Consider the following 17,682-nt stretch of genomic DNA (forward strand, 5'->3'; position numbering starts at 1 on the left):
CTACTCCTAGTGATTTAGGCTCAAAGGCATCTCACGTCATCGACGCCTTTGTGAATGACGTCCAAGACATCATTCAGACGACGGATTTGGATGCGTCTACTGAAAATGAAAATAAAATATTCTCTGCTACCCGCAAGATGTTTGTAAATATGCAGAGGAAATTGGCTGAGTTGTTCACAAGTGGGAGGGCCTCATCTAACGCAGTGGAACCAACTATGCAATTACTGGACGTCAGCGATGAGGAACTTGCCTACGTACATGGTGCGATCCGTAGCGAGGGCTCTCCATCCCTGAGGTCCGGGAGTGTCTCTCAGGCCAGCAACTATGACGCTGTCACCAAGGAAGTCCTGGGCGAACTTGCAGCCACATTCAGGACTGAGGTGGCGAGGATAGAGTCCTCATTCTCTGTCGGGAGGCAGTCCTCCATTGAGTCCCTAGCGGCTGACATCTTTCTGGAAGGCATCATATCTGGGCTGGAGGATACAGCAAAATCCCCCTCCCTCTACGATGACATGCTTCTAGAGGATTTGGAGGATGTTTTCCCCCGGGTCAGTCGATCCTCCAGCTTAGACAGACTGTCTAATGAGGACGTGAGGTGTGAGGCCACCGAGGCCGTTAGTGAGTGGCTGCTGAAGTCTGCCACGAGTGTATCTGTCCCCTGCAGTCGAGCCAGCTGCACCTCCAACAAAAGCTCCAGGTCAAAGTGTTTTGAGAACGAGTCTTTGACTCTCCCTGGAACTCCATCTCCCACTGAGCTTCCAGAGGAAAACAGCTTCCCCATAGTTAGAAGCACGACCATAGATGACGGCGCCGGCGAGACTGTCCCGGAGAATTCCGCCACTGACCTCAAACAGCTGATGGCCGACGTGGTGAACACCATGATGGACCACATGGACCCGGCGCTTCTCCAAGAGGTCACCTCTCCCGGAGCCAACCTCAGCAGACTGGAGGAGCTGCTGTCCAAGGGGAGGATCCGCACGCTGACCAATGCCCTCGTTGACCAACTCCAGGGGCTGATGTCACTGCATAGCTGTCTGCCAGTGGTGAATGGGAAGAGTGTGTCGGACAGTGTTCTGTCCAAGCTGACCCGGACTGAGAAGCATGGGATGTTGTGCACTGAGGTGGTCTATTCCTTTGCGGAAGAGTCAGTCAAGCGCTTGCTTCTTCCCCTGATCGTCCCACCCTCATCATGGAGCATGGAGGAGGAAGCCTCCAACAGCGACGCCCCGACCAGCCACAAGAGCCTGCTGTCCAACAGCTCTTCAAAGATGTATAACGAGACAGTTAATCTGTTCTCCAGGGCCATGGTGCATCAGGTGATGGATACCCTGTCCTTAGGTTCCGACACCATACCGGTCTCCACAGCCTCACTCACACAGCAGAGTGATGCAGGTGTTACCCAGGCTGAGCCTGGGCAGAAGAAGAAAGGGAAATTTGGATTCCTTTCAAAGTTGAAGAGCATGGTAAAACAGAAATATACAGGGAATTTATAAGAATGCCACATTCCACATAATATTAAGGAAATGTAAAGTTTATCATAAAAACCTATCAGCAGTCAAACAGGACATTGTTGTTGTATGAATATGTAGGAATAATGGAGTTTTAAGAGTTCAGTCATTTACAGATATTTTCTGGCATTGATTCTTCTTCTGTAACAACTAATGTAGTGCTTCAGAAAGACCAAGCAGATCGATGTCCAGCCTCCAGCCCCAGGACAGGAGGACATCAAGGTTGGTGTCCAGCCTCCAGCCCCAGGACAGGAGGACACCACAGTTGCCCATGGCGATGGGCACAGCATAGGTCAGTCACGTATAGAACACATAGATCAAGGACATAATAACCAAACTAGTAAAGTATTCTATTCTGTAGCTTTTGACCCAGTGAAGCTCACATGAACTCTCTCTCCTCTCTCTAGAACCCACCACAGCCCCCACAGCATTGATGACTCCCATTGATGAGGAGAGTGGAGCTTCTAAGAAGAAGCGTTCCCTCCTCAAGAGGACGCTCACAGCTGCTAACAGACTTGGCCTGTGCTTCTGTCCACGCAAACAAGGCTCATCCAAGAAGACCCAGTAACCGTCTTCACTCAATAAAACAATCATTGCATTCCATTCCTTTTGATTGTGTATTTTTCATGTCTCGTGAACTTGTTATGCTGAGAATAACGCGTAACGAGATAAGTGGTCTTAAAAATATCATAACCAGAGACAACTGCGATTACTACTTTATTTTTTTACTGCTTTACTTTACACAGACGACTTTATTTGGGTTCGCAGTAAAGGATTACATCAAAGAACCCAAAATGTATCAAAAAGCACCATAATAGCAGAAGCTGAGACATATGTCTTGCCATCTGCTTGGCGTTCTTCTTGTACAGTCAGGTTGTGCACATGTCAAAGGATGATTAATATCAGTCAGTTTATTCATTTCATGAACATGGTCGTACATTTAACATTGGCGTAATTGGATGGATCCGCTCCGTGGAGCTCCCTGCCCGGAGTAAAACGACCACGACATCCGAGTATACAACATGGCAGGGAGCCCATGAGTTAAAAGCCCAACACAACAGAACCATCCAAACGCCATTGCATCCATGTGTCCTACGCAGGATTCTTCCCCCAAAGAATGTAAGAGGGGCGTTGTGCCACCTTGTCAAATTGGCTCCGCCACGATGTCGACATTTCAGAGCAAACTGATATTCAGTAATGATAGAGTAACTATCTTTGATCGCCAATGACATCGTTGTTTAAAGCTAAAGTGAAACGGTTATTACGTTCCTCAGTTAATTCAGCGTTTTAGCTGTATTTTTACCGTATTTTGAATAAGCACAAGTCAATGTTGATAATGCAATCCAGTGTCACCTTGTTCAAAAATCCTGGGGAGAAGCCTGCTTGCTATGTCTCTGGAGAAAAAGGGGGGGGGGGATCCAAAAGGGGGTCGGGGATCCACATGGGGGGAGGGTGATACAGAGAAGGGTGTGAGGTTGAGGGGGGGGGGGGTCCATATCCCAGGGAGGCATGGAACCCTCACCAGAAGAGCCTATCTGATTGGCCGATTGAATCTGTCTCTGAGGGTGCACAAATAGATAGTAAAATACCATGTTACCAAATATTCACATTCAGTTTTGTGTTTCACCTATCCTTTATGTTTTTAATAAAATATAGAATTTACAGTATGCCAACTAATTATTAACTTACCTAACGAAGCTGAGGTCTATGATGTCCTTGAAAATATTTCTATATATTTCGCTTACAAATATTTTATATATACTGTATAACGAATTTATAAGCATTTAGGAAATCATTATCATATTGAGGTAATTATTTATGAATGGTTTATAAATGTCTTATGAATGAAAGTTATTATGAAGTGTCAGTTATATATTTTTATTTCACCCCTAAAAATTCCACATACGTTAACTCATCATTATTTTATCGAATGGAGTAAAAAAGGACATCAACATTAATAATATAATATAATATATGCCATTTAGATGACGCTTTTATCCAAAGCGACTAACATTGCAGTGAGTGCATACATTTTTCAGTATATATGGTTCCAGCGGGACCGTGTTAACCGGATCAGAGTTTTTGGAGTTACAAAAAGCTTAATCGTTTCTAGAGTTTAATACGAATCAGAGAGGTTGATCATTTGGAGTTTGCATCTTTTGGTTTCCATACACCTCCATGTTAACATTTGCACTTTCAAGTTTAAATAGTTAAGAAGTTGAATGAATTTGTAAAGTTGAATGCAAGTAAAGCAAGTTAGACGTCTCTGCACGTTTTTTTGTATTGGTGTGAAGCGCTTTAAAGTTATAAGAAAAAATCTGAAGAATTAATAAAAAATAATAATTAATAAAAAATAAATATGAGCACTAAAATAGAAAGCCTCATGACATTGCAATAGTTGGTAATATTACTGCACACACGAAATTAAAACGCTTGGATTAAACAACGAAATGTTGATCCTCTGCTTAGATTGACAGGAGACTAGACCCTTATACACGGAAATATGAGCTGCCTCTATATAACCATATAGCGGAATCCACTGTGCGCAATTACGCACACCGCTCGTTAACTCTCTCTTAACACTCAGCCGCAGCACCCGCCGTCACTGGCGCAGAGCAGAGCGGGCTTATTCATGCGCCTTCCTCCTTCGGGACTTCACTGACTATTATCAACGCGATGAGGGCTATTATCCTAGGGATGTTCCTCGTCCGTGATGGCTGGGGTTAGGGCCAAAACATTCACACCTTTGATGGGGACATCAGAGAGAGAGAGAGAGAGAGAGAGAGAGAGAGAGAGAGCGAGCGAGCGAGTGAGGGAGAGAGAGAATGATAGTGTAAATCTCTTTCTCATGTCATCTTTCTGTGGACAAGGCCTACAGGCCCACCTGTCTCAGGGTCCTCTTCACGTCAGATGATGGCCCAACGTGTTGCCCAAGATGCACCTGGACCCAGTGGACCCCAAACATGTGTTTGTGGCACTGAGGAACCAGGTGAGTTCTACTTCCTGTCTCATCAGACACATACTACAGCCACGAGACAGAGCCAAACACATACAACACAAACAACAGAAATATATCGTTTGTATTTGTATTAAGTTGTTTTTTTGTGGTTTTCTTTCAATGCGGTTCCATTTTAAATTTAAATCACAATTTCAGAACTCTCCGGCATTATATGTGTCCTAAGCAGTTTAGATAGTCCACTTTGAGCTGTATGGCCCCAGTAAAGAGCCAGCAACACATTCCAATATTCTTGAGCAATAGTATTTCATCAGGGTAATTAGGATATTAGGGCAATTATAAACCCTTCTGGGGCAATACTATACCAAATATTATGTGGTGATGATTAAAATATATATTTGTTAAGATAATTAGCATATTGTTTGTGGTTCCTTGATCCCTATTTACCATGTTTAAATGCTAAATGAAGTTGAATTTGTGCGCTCTTATTTTGAAGAAATCCTAATTAACAGACATTCACAGACGCTCATAAGAGCTGCAGCTACTCTCCGGTAACACCTGGGGGCGCTGCATGTCATGTGAGGGCTCAAGTTCACAGGACAGTTACAGCATAGAGCAACAAACTAATGTTGTACCATCTCTGCTTGCAGCATGTTTACTCCCTCAGTCTATATTTGTAAATGTATTTATGTATTTATACATTCTGGTCGCTGGAGGATTAAAGCCTTGAGATGCATCATGGATGTTAGAATGCTGGAGGACATTGTGAGGTCAAGTGACGGTTTAAGAGGTTAAGTGACATTTTTGAACGAGGTCAAGGAAAATTCCCAAAGTAAGATATAAAATCTGCATCCTGAAAGAGCTGCACAAGAGGAATTCTGTGGAGGAAGCTTCACTTAACCGCAACTTACAACAAATACATTTGTTTAAGTAAGTGAATAATTTATCCATCAGTCATCAATGCTCGGACCAGGGGACATTGGCAGTCACAATGCTAGATGTTTTGGTTTTTTTCTTTTTCTTTTTTTTTTAAAACGCCCATCCTAAAATCACCACATACAACAGTGCACCGTGACGTCACGCGTAATGTACCGTGACGTAATAGAGTAGGCCACTATAAAAGCAACGGTGCGTCTCGTCGTCAGTCACAACTTGGAGGACGTCTGATCTCACCGCTGGAAACAAGGACGAGCAAACCAGACGGAATATGGATGAAGAAAAAGTAAGGGACTTGATTTATATTTGAAAGCTCCGTCAAGAGTAGTATAGTACTGTAGTACTGTATATAGCCCTGTCAAGAGTAGTATAGGACTGTAGTACTGTATATAGCCCTGTCAAGAGTAGTATAGTACTGTAGTACTGTATATAGCCCTGTCAAGAGCAGTATAGAACTGTAGTACTGTATATAGCCTTGTCAAGAGTAGTATAGTACCGTATATAGCCCTGTCAAGAGCAGGAAGTATTGTATAGTTACTGTATATCGCCCTTTAAAGAGTACTATAGTAATGTATATCACTGTCAAGATTAGTATAGTATAGTTACTGTATATATGATCCTGTCAAGAGTAGTATAGTATAGTTACTCTATATGATCCTGTCAAGAGTAGTATAGTGTAGTATAGTTACTGTATATAACCCTGTCAAGAGTAGTATAGTACTGTAGTACTGTATATAGCCCTGTCAAGAGCAGTATAGAATAGTACTGTCAACAGCCATAGCAGGCCTACAGGCTGAATATAGGCTAATTATTATGCATTATTATGCATATTTGGCGCTTTTATGATACACTAATGCGTGACAAACCCGATGGCTATGAATCACGCTCTGTTGCTTTATTGATCCGACTATCAAAGTGTGATCACTGCCCTTTTATTAATACATCAAACCCGATTGGTTGACGATATTGATATTATTCGTCTAAATTCGTACGTAGTTAGATTGCATTATTCCCTAAAATATGTGTCTATGCATGTTCTATGCTGTTCTATATTCTACTTATCTTGCGGCCAATATTAATTAATTTCAGCGGTGAAATGCAACGAGAATATTTAATATCCTATCATTTCATGAAATCATTTGGTATCAAACGTATATATGTTAATATAACAATGTCGATAATTCTATATACGATAATTCTGTTCAAATGTATACAAGTGGGCCTACTATTATTCGTAGTGATAGTCTATTTTCAGTGTTTTATGACCAGTAATGTAAATTGATTAATCAACTTAATTGTCGTGCCGTATCATGGCACACGTGAGGCTCTCCGGTAGTCCGATGTTCGCTACTATGACGCACCTGACATGCGATTATGACATCAAGGTCTTTGGTTTATCCAATTTGGTTTCTCCGCTTAAACATATCTGCGATTAACATGCGTTTTACAGTAACTATAACGAGATCGACAATGTCGGACGAAAAGGAGGTAGGGGTATTATTTAGAAAATAGAAACTAAACTAAAGCAATCACTAGAAAAAAAGTTAGTATTTCACCTAGACATTGAACATAAGTTCAATAAGAGAGCCCTATATCTGGGTTTAATAGTGTCTTTCATTTTGATGGTTAGACATGATGAAAAGATAATCATAGGCTGATAGGAACTAATGGGGTACTTTCAATAACATGGACTGATAAAGAGGAAACCTGGACTGGCATTAACATCCATGTAGCCTGTCTGAGTAGCAGTACTGACATTTAAATCTTTCTATCAATCAGGTATTGAAGGATGGAACCCAGCAGAAAGGGGTGGAGGAGGTGGAGAAGCCAGTGGCTTTGCCCAAGAAGGAGAGGAAGGACAAGAGTGGCAAGGTGAGGTTACTAAAACTGACTCCTTCCTGCGTCCTTAACACTTAACTCCTGGGGCTGGCTCAGATCAATTGATGTAACTCTGTTTTAGATTAGACTATGTCCTGTCAAAGGGCTATACACCCACCTGTAGGCCTTATCCTAACAGTTACAGAACAAGTCATTTGCTGCCCCCTTCTGGCTGATTATCATTTGAATCATTTTCTATGTGATCCAGTCTAAAGAGCCACTTTGACCTGACAGAACAAGTTGACCAGAATGTGAGATCTGAACCCTGTTGTGTTGCAGGTCAAGAGGAAGATGAGTGGTACGAGGGCCTCGGCTGAGAAGAGCGCCAACACTGATGCTGGTGAGAGGGCTTCTGTTACTTATCCCTCTAGAATCCATACTGATCATTTGACGACTATATTTCATAGATGGCAATAAATCTCCAGATTCCTCTTTGTTTGGTACGTTTAGCTCCCTCTGTGACGTCCTCCTCATCTGGAGCGGAGGACAAGTACGAGGACAGAGCAGCAGTGATCAAGCTGCTGGAGGAGGAAGGTCTGAGGGGGGTTGGCGCCCTCACAAATATCAACACCGACCAGGACTGCTTCCCCATCCTGGTCAACTTCCTGAAGGGTCTCTCTGATGAGTAAGTATTATGCGTTCTATTGTATCGATGCTCCCGATGTTTCAATTGCACACTCTGCCATACACAGTACAACAATCTGAGACAAACAACTGAAAATGTTGATTTGTTTTTCTTTCAGGCAGTGGAAGGTGATCCGTGAAGGCATGAGAGACCCTGTAAGTTCACCTGTCAATATTTTTCATTCATTGTCTGTGTTGAATGTCTGTTAGCTAAACAGTGAGTCTAAATTATTATCTTCATTAAGCTGAACACCTCACATCACAGCCTCACGAACTAAGTCTTTACTCTCTTTTGAATGAACACAGGTGAACAAGGCTAAATTTGATGTGATGTGCCGGAAAGTGGTGAAACTGATCGCCAACACGGCCATAGAGGTACTGCTCCCGACTCTGCAGCGAGTCATCGAGCTGAATGAGGCCAGGGATGCCTCAGGACTCTCCTCCACCACATCTCTGGTGGTGAGGGTGCAGGAGAAGGACCTCCCTAAGAGGGGTGGCAGTGCCAAGGCCACCTGCAGCCAGCGGGTGAAGACCCCCTACCCCACAGCCACCGAGGGGGAGCAGGAGTCGGAGGAGGAACTGGGAAAGCCGGCCAGCGGGGCCCGCACGCCAACCTCAGGGAGGTATGTTATGATCACAGCCACACCTCAATGTAATCACTATTATGACCATAACATCACAAATCACTTAAATCAGGTGGGAAACCCACACCAAGACATTGTTTTTTGTTTTTAATTTAGAACAAAGTAACCTTCTAAATGTTTGCGCCACAGAAAAGTGTTACAGTCTTTATCAATGCTGATTTTACTTTTTTTTTTTTGTGATGAAATGTTTTGACCATAAACAAAATAGACAAAATACCAACAATAAGCAGAATTAGTTACAACATGCTGTAAGAGATCAAACCTCTCATCAGAGTAGTCATCAATGTGATACTCCTATGCTCTTATCCTTCAGGGATTGATAAAGTTGTATTCAATTCAATTTGTAATATTTGTGTTTGCTTTGAAGTTCCCAGACCTCGCTGCAGCATGAGTACGGAGGAGCGCCCCCCCTGGATGACCCACTCCGAGCCCTCTTTGGGATCACCGAGGACACCATCCTGCAATCACTGGGCTTCAACTCCTCTAGCTCATTTGATTGGACCAGAGTTCTGGTTAGAGACGTCATAAAGCAGGTGAACTCTGACGTCTCCTTAATCATCTCCTTATCAAGCTCAGGTAAGTCCACCCCGATAGCTTGCGATAGGGACACCTCCATGGACGCTGCCAGGAGGATGATGCGCGTGGTGTCCACCAAGCTCCAAGAGTTTGGGATCACCAGACCAGTGGTCAAGGTCATGACCTCTAAGGCCGGCCTGGAGCCGACGACGGACGACGTGATGACTGCCATCATGAAGACGGTGGAGTCATGCAGTGCAGACAATCAGGGGGGCATGCAGAGAGCGGCTGACATGCTCCGACAGGTGGCAGAAAAAATCAAAACGATTGGCTCTTGTCACTCTGATCAGGAGGACTGCTCTGCTAGAGTGGAGCACAGACGTGTGTCCTCCTCTGGCGGTGTGGGACAACACCTCAGTATTGTAACTAGTGAGGAGTTTCACTCCAAAGCCACCAAGGCCGTGGGTCCGATTCTGTGCAGGAATATCCCCTGTTGTTCAGCCTCTGGCTCCACTAGTGATGTCACTGGCCAGGCCAACATGGCCGCCGCGATCACCACCTCCCCTACTCCTAGTGATTTAGGCTCAAAGGCATCTCACGTCATCGACGCCTTTGTGAATGACGTCCAAGACATCATTCAGACGACGGATTTGGATGCGTCTACTGAAAATGAAAATAAAATATTCTCTGCTACCCGCAAGATGTTTGTAAATATGCAGAGGAAATTGGCTGAGTTGTTCACAAGTGGGAGGGCCTCATCTAACGCAGTGGAACCAACTATGCAATTACTGGACGTCAGCGATGAGGAACTTGCCTACGTACATGGTGCGATCCGTAGCGAGGGCTCTCCATCCCTGAGGTCCGGGAGTGTCTCTCAGGCCAGCAACTATGACGCTGTCACCAAGGAAGTCCTGGGCGAACTTGCAGCCACATTCAGGACTGAGGTGGCGAGGATAGAGTCCTCATTCTCTGTCGGGAGGCAGTCCTCCATTGAGTCCCTAGCGGCTGACATCTTTCTGGAAGGCATCATATCTGGGCTGGAGGATACAGCAAAATCCCCCTCCCTCTACGATGACATGCTTCTAGAGGATTTGGAGGATGTTTTCCCCCGGGTCAGTCGATCCTCCAGCTTAGACAGACTGTCTAATGAGGACGTGAGGTGTGAGGCCACCGAGGCCGTTAGTGAGTGGCTGCTGAAGTCTGCCACGAGTGTATCTGTCCCCTGCAGTCGAGCCAGCTGCACCTCCAACAAAAGCTCCAGGTCAAAGTGTTTTGAGAACGAGTCTTTGACTCTCCCTGGAACTCCATCTCCCACTGAGCTTCCAGAGGAAAACAGCTTCCCCATAGTTAGAAGCACGACCATAGATGACGGCGCCGGCGAGACTGTCCCGGAGAATTCCGCCACTGACCTCAAACAGCTGATGGCCGACGTGGTGAACACCATGATGGACCACATGGACCCGGCGCTTCTCCAAGAGGTCACCTCTCCCGGAGCCAACCTCAGCAGACTGGAGGAGCTGCTGTCCAAGGGGAGGATCCGCACGCTGACCAATGCCCTCGTTGACCAACTCCAGGGGCTGATGTCACTGCATAGCTGTCTGCCAGTGGTGAATGGGAAGAGTGTGTCGGACAGTGTTCTGTCCAAGCTGACCCGGACTGAGAAGCATGGGATGTTGTGCACTGAGGTGGTCTATTCCTTTGCGGAAGAGTCAGTCAAGCGCTTGCTTCTTCCCCTGATCGTCCCACCCTCATCATGGAGCATGGAGGAGGAAGCCTCCAACAGCGACGCCCCGACCAGCCACAAGAGCCTGCTGTCCAACAGCTCTTCACAGATGTATAACGAGACAGTTAATCTGTTCTCCAGGGCCATGGTGCATCAGGTGATGGATACCCTGTCCTTAGGTTCCGACAGCATACCGGTCTCCACAGCCTCACTCACACAGCAGAGTGATGCAGGTGTTACCCAGGCTGAGCCTGGGCAGAAGAAGAAAGGGAAATTTGGATTCCTTTCAAAGTTGAAGAGCATGGTAAAACAGAAATATACAGGGAATTTATAAGAATGCCACATTCCACATAATATTAAGGAAATGTAAAGTTTATCATAAAAACCTATCAGCAGTCAAACAGGACATTGTTGTTGTATGAATATGTAGGAATAATGGAGTTTTAAGAGTTCAGTCATTTACAGATATTTTCTGGCATTGATTCTTCTTCTGTAACAACTAATGTAGTGCTTCAGAAAGACCAAGCAGATCGATGTCCAGCCTCCAGCCCCAGGACAGGAGGACATCAAGGTTGGTGTCCAGCCTCCAGCCCCAGGACAGGAGGACACCACAGTTGCCCATGGCGATGGGCACAGCATAGGTCAGTCACGTATAGAACACATAGATCAAGGACATAATAACCAAACTAGTAAAGTATTCTATTCTGTAGCTTTTGACCCAGTGAAGCTCACATGAACTCTCTCTCCTCTCTCTAGAACCCACCACAGCCCCCACAGCATTGATGACTCCCATTGATGAGGAGAGTGGAGCTTCTAAGAAGAAGCGTTCCCTCCTCAAGAGGACGCTCACAGCTGCTAACAGACTTGGCCTGTGCTTCTGTCCACGCAAACAAGGCTCATCCAAGAAGACCCAGTAACCGTCTTCACTCAATAAAACAATCATTGCATTCCATTCCTTTTGATTGTGTATTTTTCATGTCTCGTGAACTTGTTATGCTGAGAATAACGCGTAACGAGATAAGTGGTCTTAAAAATATCATAACCAGAGACAACTGCGATTACTACTTTATTTTTTTACTGCTTTACTTTACACAGACGACTTTATTTGGGTTCGCAGTAAAGGATTACATCAAAGAACCCAAAATGTATCAAAAAGCACCATAATAGCAGAAGCTGAGACATATGTCTTGCCATCTGCTTGGCGTTCTTCTTGTACAGTCAGGTTGTGCACGTCAAAGGATGATTAATATCAGTCAGTTTATTCATTTCATGAACATGGTCGTACATTTAACATTGGCGTAATTGGATGGATCCGCTCCGTAGAGCTCCCTGCCCGGAGTAAAACGACCACGACATCCGAGTATACAACATGGCAGGGAGCCCATGAGTTAAAAGCCCAACACAACAGAACCATCCAAACGCCATTGCATCCATGTGTCCTACGCAGGATTCTTCCCCCAAAGAATGTAAGAGGGGCGTTGTGCCACCTTGTCAAATTGGCTCCGCCACGATGTCGACATTTCAGAGCAAACTGATATTCAGTAATGATAGAGTAACTATCTTTGATCGCCAATGACATTGTTGTTTAAAGCTAAAGTGAAACGGTTATTACGTTCCTCAGTTAATTCAGCGTTTTAGCTGTATTTTTACCGTATTTTGAATAAACACAAGTCAATGTTGATAATGCAATCCAGTGTCACCTTGTTCAAAAATCCTGGGGAGAAGCCTGCTTGCTATGTCTCTGGATGACCCTCCCGGCACCTTCTTGAGAACAGGGACGAATGTACCTTTCCATTCACGCATCCACACACTACTTCGTTCTAACGTCTCTCTGTCTCTGCTGTTACAGTAGGTGACCATATAGGGCGATGACAGACATTGTACAAGACACAACGTACTACGAATAAACGGATGAATCTGCCCCTATGTATTCTTTCATATACAAGGGGAAGTGGAACTGTCGATGTCTGGACCATGATATTTTCTCCGGTGTGTCATCAGGTTGCTGGACGTAGTGAAACTCTTCCCACACAGGGAGCAGGTGTATGGCCTCTCTCCTGTGTGTATTCTCTGATGCTCCTTCAGGTGTCCTGACGAAGTGAAAGTCTTCCCACACTGGGTGCAGTGGTATGGCCTCTCTCCTGTATGTATTCTCTCATGGATCTTTAGGCTTCCTAGTTTATTGAAACTCTTGCCACACTGGGAGCAGTTGTGTGGCCTCTCTCCTGTGTGTATTCTCTGATGTCCCTTTAGGTGTCCTGACTCAGTAAAACTCTTCCCACACTGGGAGCAGTGGTATGGCTTCTCTCCTGTATGTATTCTCTCATGGATCTTTAGGGAGTTAGAGTATTGGAAACTCTTCCCACACCTGGAGCAGGGGTATGGCCTCTCTCCTGTGTGTATTCTCTGATGTCTCTTTAGGGTGCTAGGGTCAGTGAAACTCTTCCCACACTGGGAGCAGTGTGGCCTCTCTGCTGTGTGTATTTTCTGATGTTTCTCTAGGGTGCTAGAGTCATTGAAACTCTTCCCGCACTGTGAGCAGTGGTACGGCTTCTCTCTTGTGTGTATTTTTGTATGTGTCTGTAGATTGCTAAGTTTATTGAAACTCTTCCCACAATGGGAGCAGTGGTACGGCTTCTCTCCTGTGTGTATTATCTGATGCCTTTTTAGGGTGCTAGAGTTATTGAAACTCTTCCCACACTGGGAGCAGTGGTATGGCCTCTCTCCTGTGTGTGTCATCTGATGAGTCTTAAGGTTTGTTAGTTTAATGAAACTCTTCCCACACTGGGAGCAGTGGTGTGGCCTCTCTCTTGTGTGTATTTTTGTATGTGTCTGTAAGGCTTCTGCTTGATTGAAACTCTTCCCACACTGGGAGCAGTGGTATGGCCTCTCCCCTGTGTGTATTCTCTGATGTGTCCTTAGTTCTCCTAGCTGACTGAAACTCTTCCCACACTGGGAGCAGTGGTATGGCCTTTCTCCTGTGTGTAATCGCTGATGTGTCTTTAGGTTTCCTAGTTGATTGAAACTCTTCCCACACTGGGAGCAGTGGTATGGCCTCTCTCCTGTGTGTATTCTTTGATGTCTCTTTAGGTGGCTTGTCGTAAGAAAACCTTTCCCACATTGAGGGCAAGGGTAAGTCTTTTCTCCTCTATGAGTCTGTGATTTAAGGTGAGTTGGACAAATGAAACTCTCACTGCAATCTAAACAGGGACGGGGCCTGCAGGTGTGACTTCTCAAATGCTCTGGCTCGTAGAAACTACTGAAGCAGTCCATGCAGTGGTGATTTTTTTGGGGCTCGCTGCCTGAGCCTGGGTTGCAGCTCTGTCCTGTAAGAATAGGAACGTATACAGCATTAGAAACAACATGAGAGCAACAAGTAGTGCTTCGATAGGTCTACATAGGGTCTACAGAATACAATGGCTGGACACAGAGTTCAAGAGAGACTTATCAATCCCATACTGGGAGAAACCAAAGAGGCATACAGGCCTAAAGTAGTCCATGTGCCAGGAGAAACTGTAATCCATGTTTTTTTAACCACGGCTAACTTCAGCTAACATTAGCCAGACTTATTTTGTTTTTTTGTTATCTGCGGTGATTGAGCAACATTGAACCATGTATTAAAGTTTCTCCTGACCTATGGAAGGAACCATCTGACGATAGTTCACTTTTTTATTTATGATTATCACTTTAACACCATTGACTATGGGTTGTACAATAAATACAATAAATGAATTAATGAATTAATAGGAGCCAAATTCATGAACTTACCATCCAACTCACTATCTTTCTCCTCCACTTCCTCTTCTTTCACCATCACATCTTTCTCCTCTACATCCCCTCCTCCTTCCTCTTCTTTCATTATTGCATATTTCTCCTCCCCTTGCTCTCCTCCTTCCTCTTCTTTCACTATTGCATCTTTTTCCTCCACTTCGTCCCATCCTTCCTCCTCTTTCACCATCACTTCTTCCTCCTCCTCTTTCACGACCACATTGTGTTCCAGTGTGTGACTGCGGTCCTCCAGCTTCACTTCCACCATCTCTGGACCGCGCTGTGTGCTTGTCTGGGCTGGAGAACCACAGCCAGAACCCGGGGACTCTGTGGACTTGAGTTCAGACATGGTAGCTGGGCTGTGAGGTGGATCTGTATAGGGTAAACAAAGGAAGAGGCACAAACAGTGGAGAGTTAATTTCACACACATTCAGGTTACCAAAAACCTAACAACAGATAGGATATGCACTACGAGGAATTGTTATCGTAAAGCGTCTTTCACATTGGCTGGGCTGCGGCCCGATTCTCTACCCCTCTGGCTGAATGGTGCACTCTACATTCCCCCTCATGGATTTAAAAGGAATAGACTGGTCTAAGCAATGTTGTGGTGTCTCATGCTTGCACCAATCCAATGCTTTTGAATGCACCATTCCGCCAGAGGGTAGACAACCAGACCCAATACAGGACAGTAGCTGAAGGCAGCGTTTACTCAATGCTGCTCCATCATATACACACAGACTCATTGCAAACATGCATTGCACTTGGACGCCCCGACCGCATGCCCGGGCTGGGTATGTAGCAAATAGCCTAAACCTATCAATGCTACATTGAGCTGGGTGAATTGTATATGAACGAGAGTCATCCAATGCTATATTTGAGGTCATAATATGTATTTTCAGAGTGGATATTTTGAATTTGCTGATAGGTAGCCGTGTGGCTATAGAGCAGCCAGCTGGCTGCCGTTCAACCCGTTCACTTCTTGACGTCAAAGCCGCAATGTACTGTTGGTAGAGGGACTCACAGAGTGACGTTCCACAGTGGCCACACCTCTCTACTGGAGTACGGAAGTGTTGTTTTCCAGTGGGATGTTTCCAGTGGGTGATGACTGCTAACAATTTTGATAACGACACCCAAAACCCATGAAAAAGTTTATTGAAACATAAAAATAACAACAACAGCGAATGTTGAAAGTGGCCAACAGTAAGCTATTTGTTGTGAGGTGGGGGTCAATGGGGAAACTTTATTTCCGTACCCCAGTAAAGGGGCGTGGCTTCAGATTTACGGGATTTGAACGTTTCTGGCGTGAGTACCTATAGGAGTTTTTGAAAAATGTCATTCAAAATATAAGTGTATGATTAAAACATTTTATATACACATTTGCATAGAGACAGTTTAGATGGAATATCATCAACCCACCATGTTAGATTTTTGGAAGTATATCGTGCAATCTTCCCTTTAATAAGTATTATGTTGGTAGTATGAATTCACTACTAGTCCAACAATTAAACGGAGCAGGTAAGGAAGGCAGTAGCGAAACTGAACCAATTACCATTATCACAATTTGAAGTCATGAATCAATACTAGATAAATGGATGACCAGACTTTTAAAAACGGAACATCGGACAGTAAAGAAGTCGAGCATTTGGAAAGTCGCATTTGTGCATGCACCAAGCCCGATCAGTTCACTCACCGGGTTCGAGTTCAAACGTTTTGTTGTCCATGTTTCTGGGTAAAACAATTGAAATTCTTATTTCAGATTCCATTGCTTCTAACACAGCACAACAAACTAATTTAAAACATGCACTGTGAAGAGCAGAGTTGCTTTAAACTAGTAGGGCATAGTTCAGTAATGTAAATATATGACGGGAATATGGGTCTCATCAGCCCGAGCGGTGCAGGGTTCTGCTGTGGCTGCCGTGCGGATTCACTCCTGCGGTACAAAGTCGTCCTACGAGCGGTCTAAACGTTATTCGATTCCCGATTGCAACACCTCCATATAGACCTTAAATAATCTACTTCAATAGGGCTGCCGTGCGCCGCGCTGCGACGGTCATAGAATAGGCGACACGAGAACGACTTATGATGCAATTTGACAATCTGCAACTATGAATTTGCCTCTGCCCAGTTAAATTTATTTTGGCTAATATCTTCGTTCTCCTTACCTGCAATGCGATGCTTCATTTATTCAATCAATGGGAGTGTCGAACTGCATAGGTTGTATAAGGAGAATCTAATCAATCATTGATAATATAGAATGAAAATGCTCCGATGAGAACATTGAACGACAATCACACAAACCACGTCGTATTTTGATGACATCATCACTGGGCGTTTTTTTCTTTGAAGGATAGTGTACATTTAACAGAGAATAAACAGGTTGCAGAATGATTACAAAAGTACACAAAAAAATCTAAAGATGATATATCTGTATCAATAGTATGGAAAATATAAAACATTATTGTATTATATGCATTGTTTATCAACACTATTTAACATCAGATTAGACAGCTGTTTCAGTGTAGCGCTCAACTGTCTGGGGAAACAAATGAAGGTAGTAGTCCAGAAACAACCTCTAGCCTCTACTCCCTATGTCCAACAATGTGGGAGGATCCATCTATCATCTCCTGAGAGGAGGGACAGTTTGGGGACAGGAAACTATCCTGACGTGACGACAGTTTGAGGACTGTATTTGATTTATGTCAACCTGTGAAGTGACCAAGTGTGACAGCAGGAAGTGGGCCTAATGAATCTCTCACCAGGAGAGGTGCCCTCGCTGGCTGTGTCACCGCACCGGCCGCAACAGCCAATCATCTCTGTTCTGTTTCTGTATCTCTGCAGCCAATGCTTAGTGCCATTGTAGCGGAGATGCTTTCCTCTCGAGGTAGCCCTGCGTGAGTCATCAACTCAGGTGTCACCCACAGACGTTGAGGATGTCTTTTGGCTTCATGGTAGACATTGAGACCCGGGTTCAAACCCCCTAGTCCAACCAAGACTGAAGCTCTAAAGCCTTACCTTGAGTTGGAGACTGTAGATTTTAAATTACTGTTTTTTTTTTTACTGCACTTACGGGGGACATTGTAGAGGCCCCAGACTAAAGGCCATTGGTGTAGCTCTCCGCATTGACCTCTC

General features: G+C 44.6%; 1 protein-coding gene across 1 annotated transcript; it reads right to left on the minus strand.

The window, feature by feature from the left end:
- Window positions 1-11,893: 11,893 nt before the first annotated feature.
- On the minus strand, window positions 11,894-16,831 carry LOC310801912 (uncharacterized protein). The gene is made up of 3 exons (XM_083666101.1): window positions 16,716-16,831; window positions 14,554-14,925; window positions 11,894-14,111 (listed from the first exon to the last, which is right to left on the minus strand). Exons 1-3 carry the CDS (start codon window positions 16,732-16,734, stop codon window positions 12,721-12,723), a joined length of 1,782 nt encoding a protein of 593 aa, XP_083522227.1. The 5' UTR covers window positions 16,735-16,831; the 3' UTR covers window positions 11,894-12,720.
- Between the last annotated feature and the right edge of the window lie 851 nt (window positions 16,832-17,682).

This window comes from Argentina silus, assembly GCF_951799395.1.
Source record: "Argentina silus genome assembly, chromosome: 3".
NCBI classification, from domain to species: domain Eukaryota; kingdom Metazoa; phylum Chordata; class Actinopteri; order Argentiniformes; family Argentinidae; genus Argentina; species Argentina silus.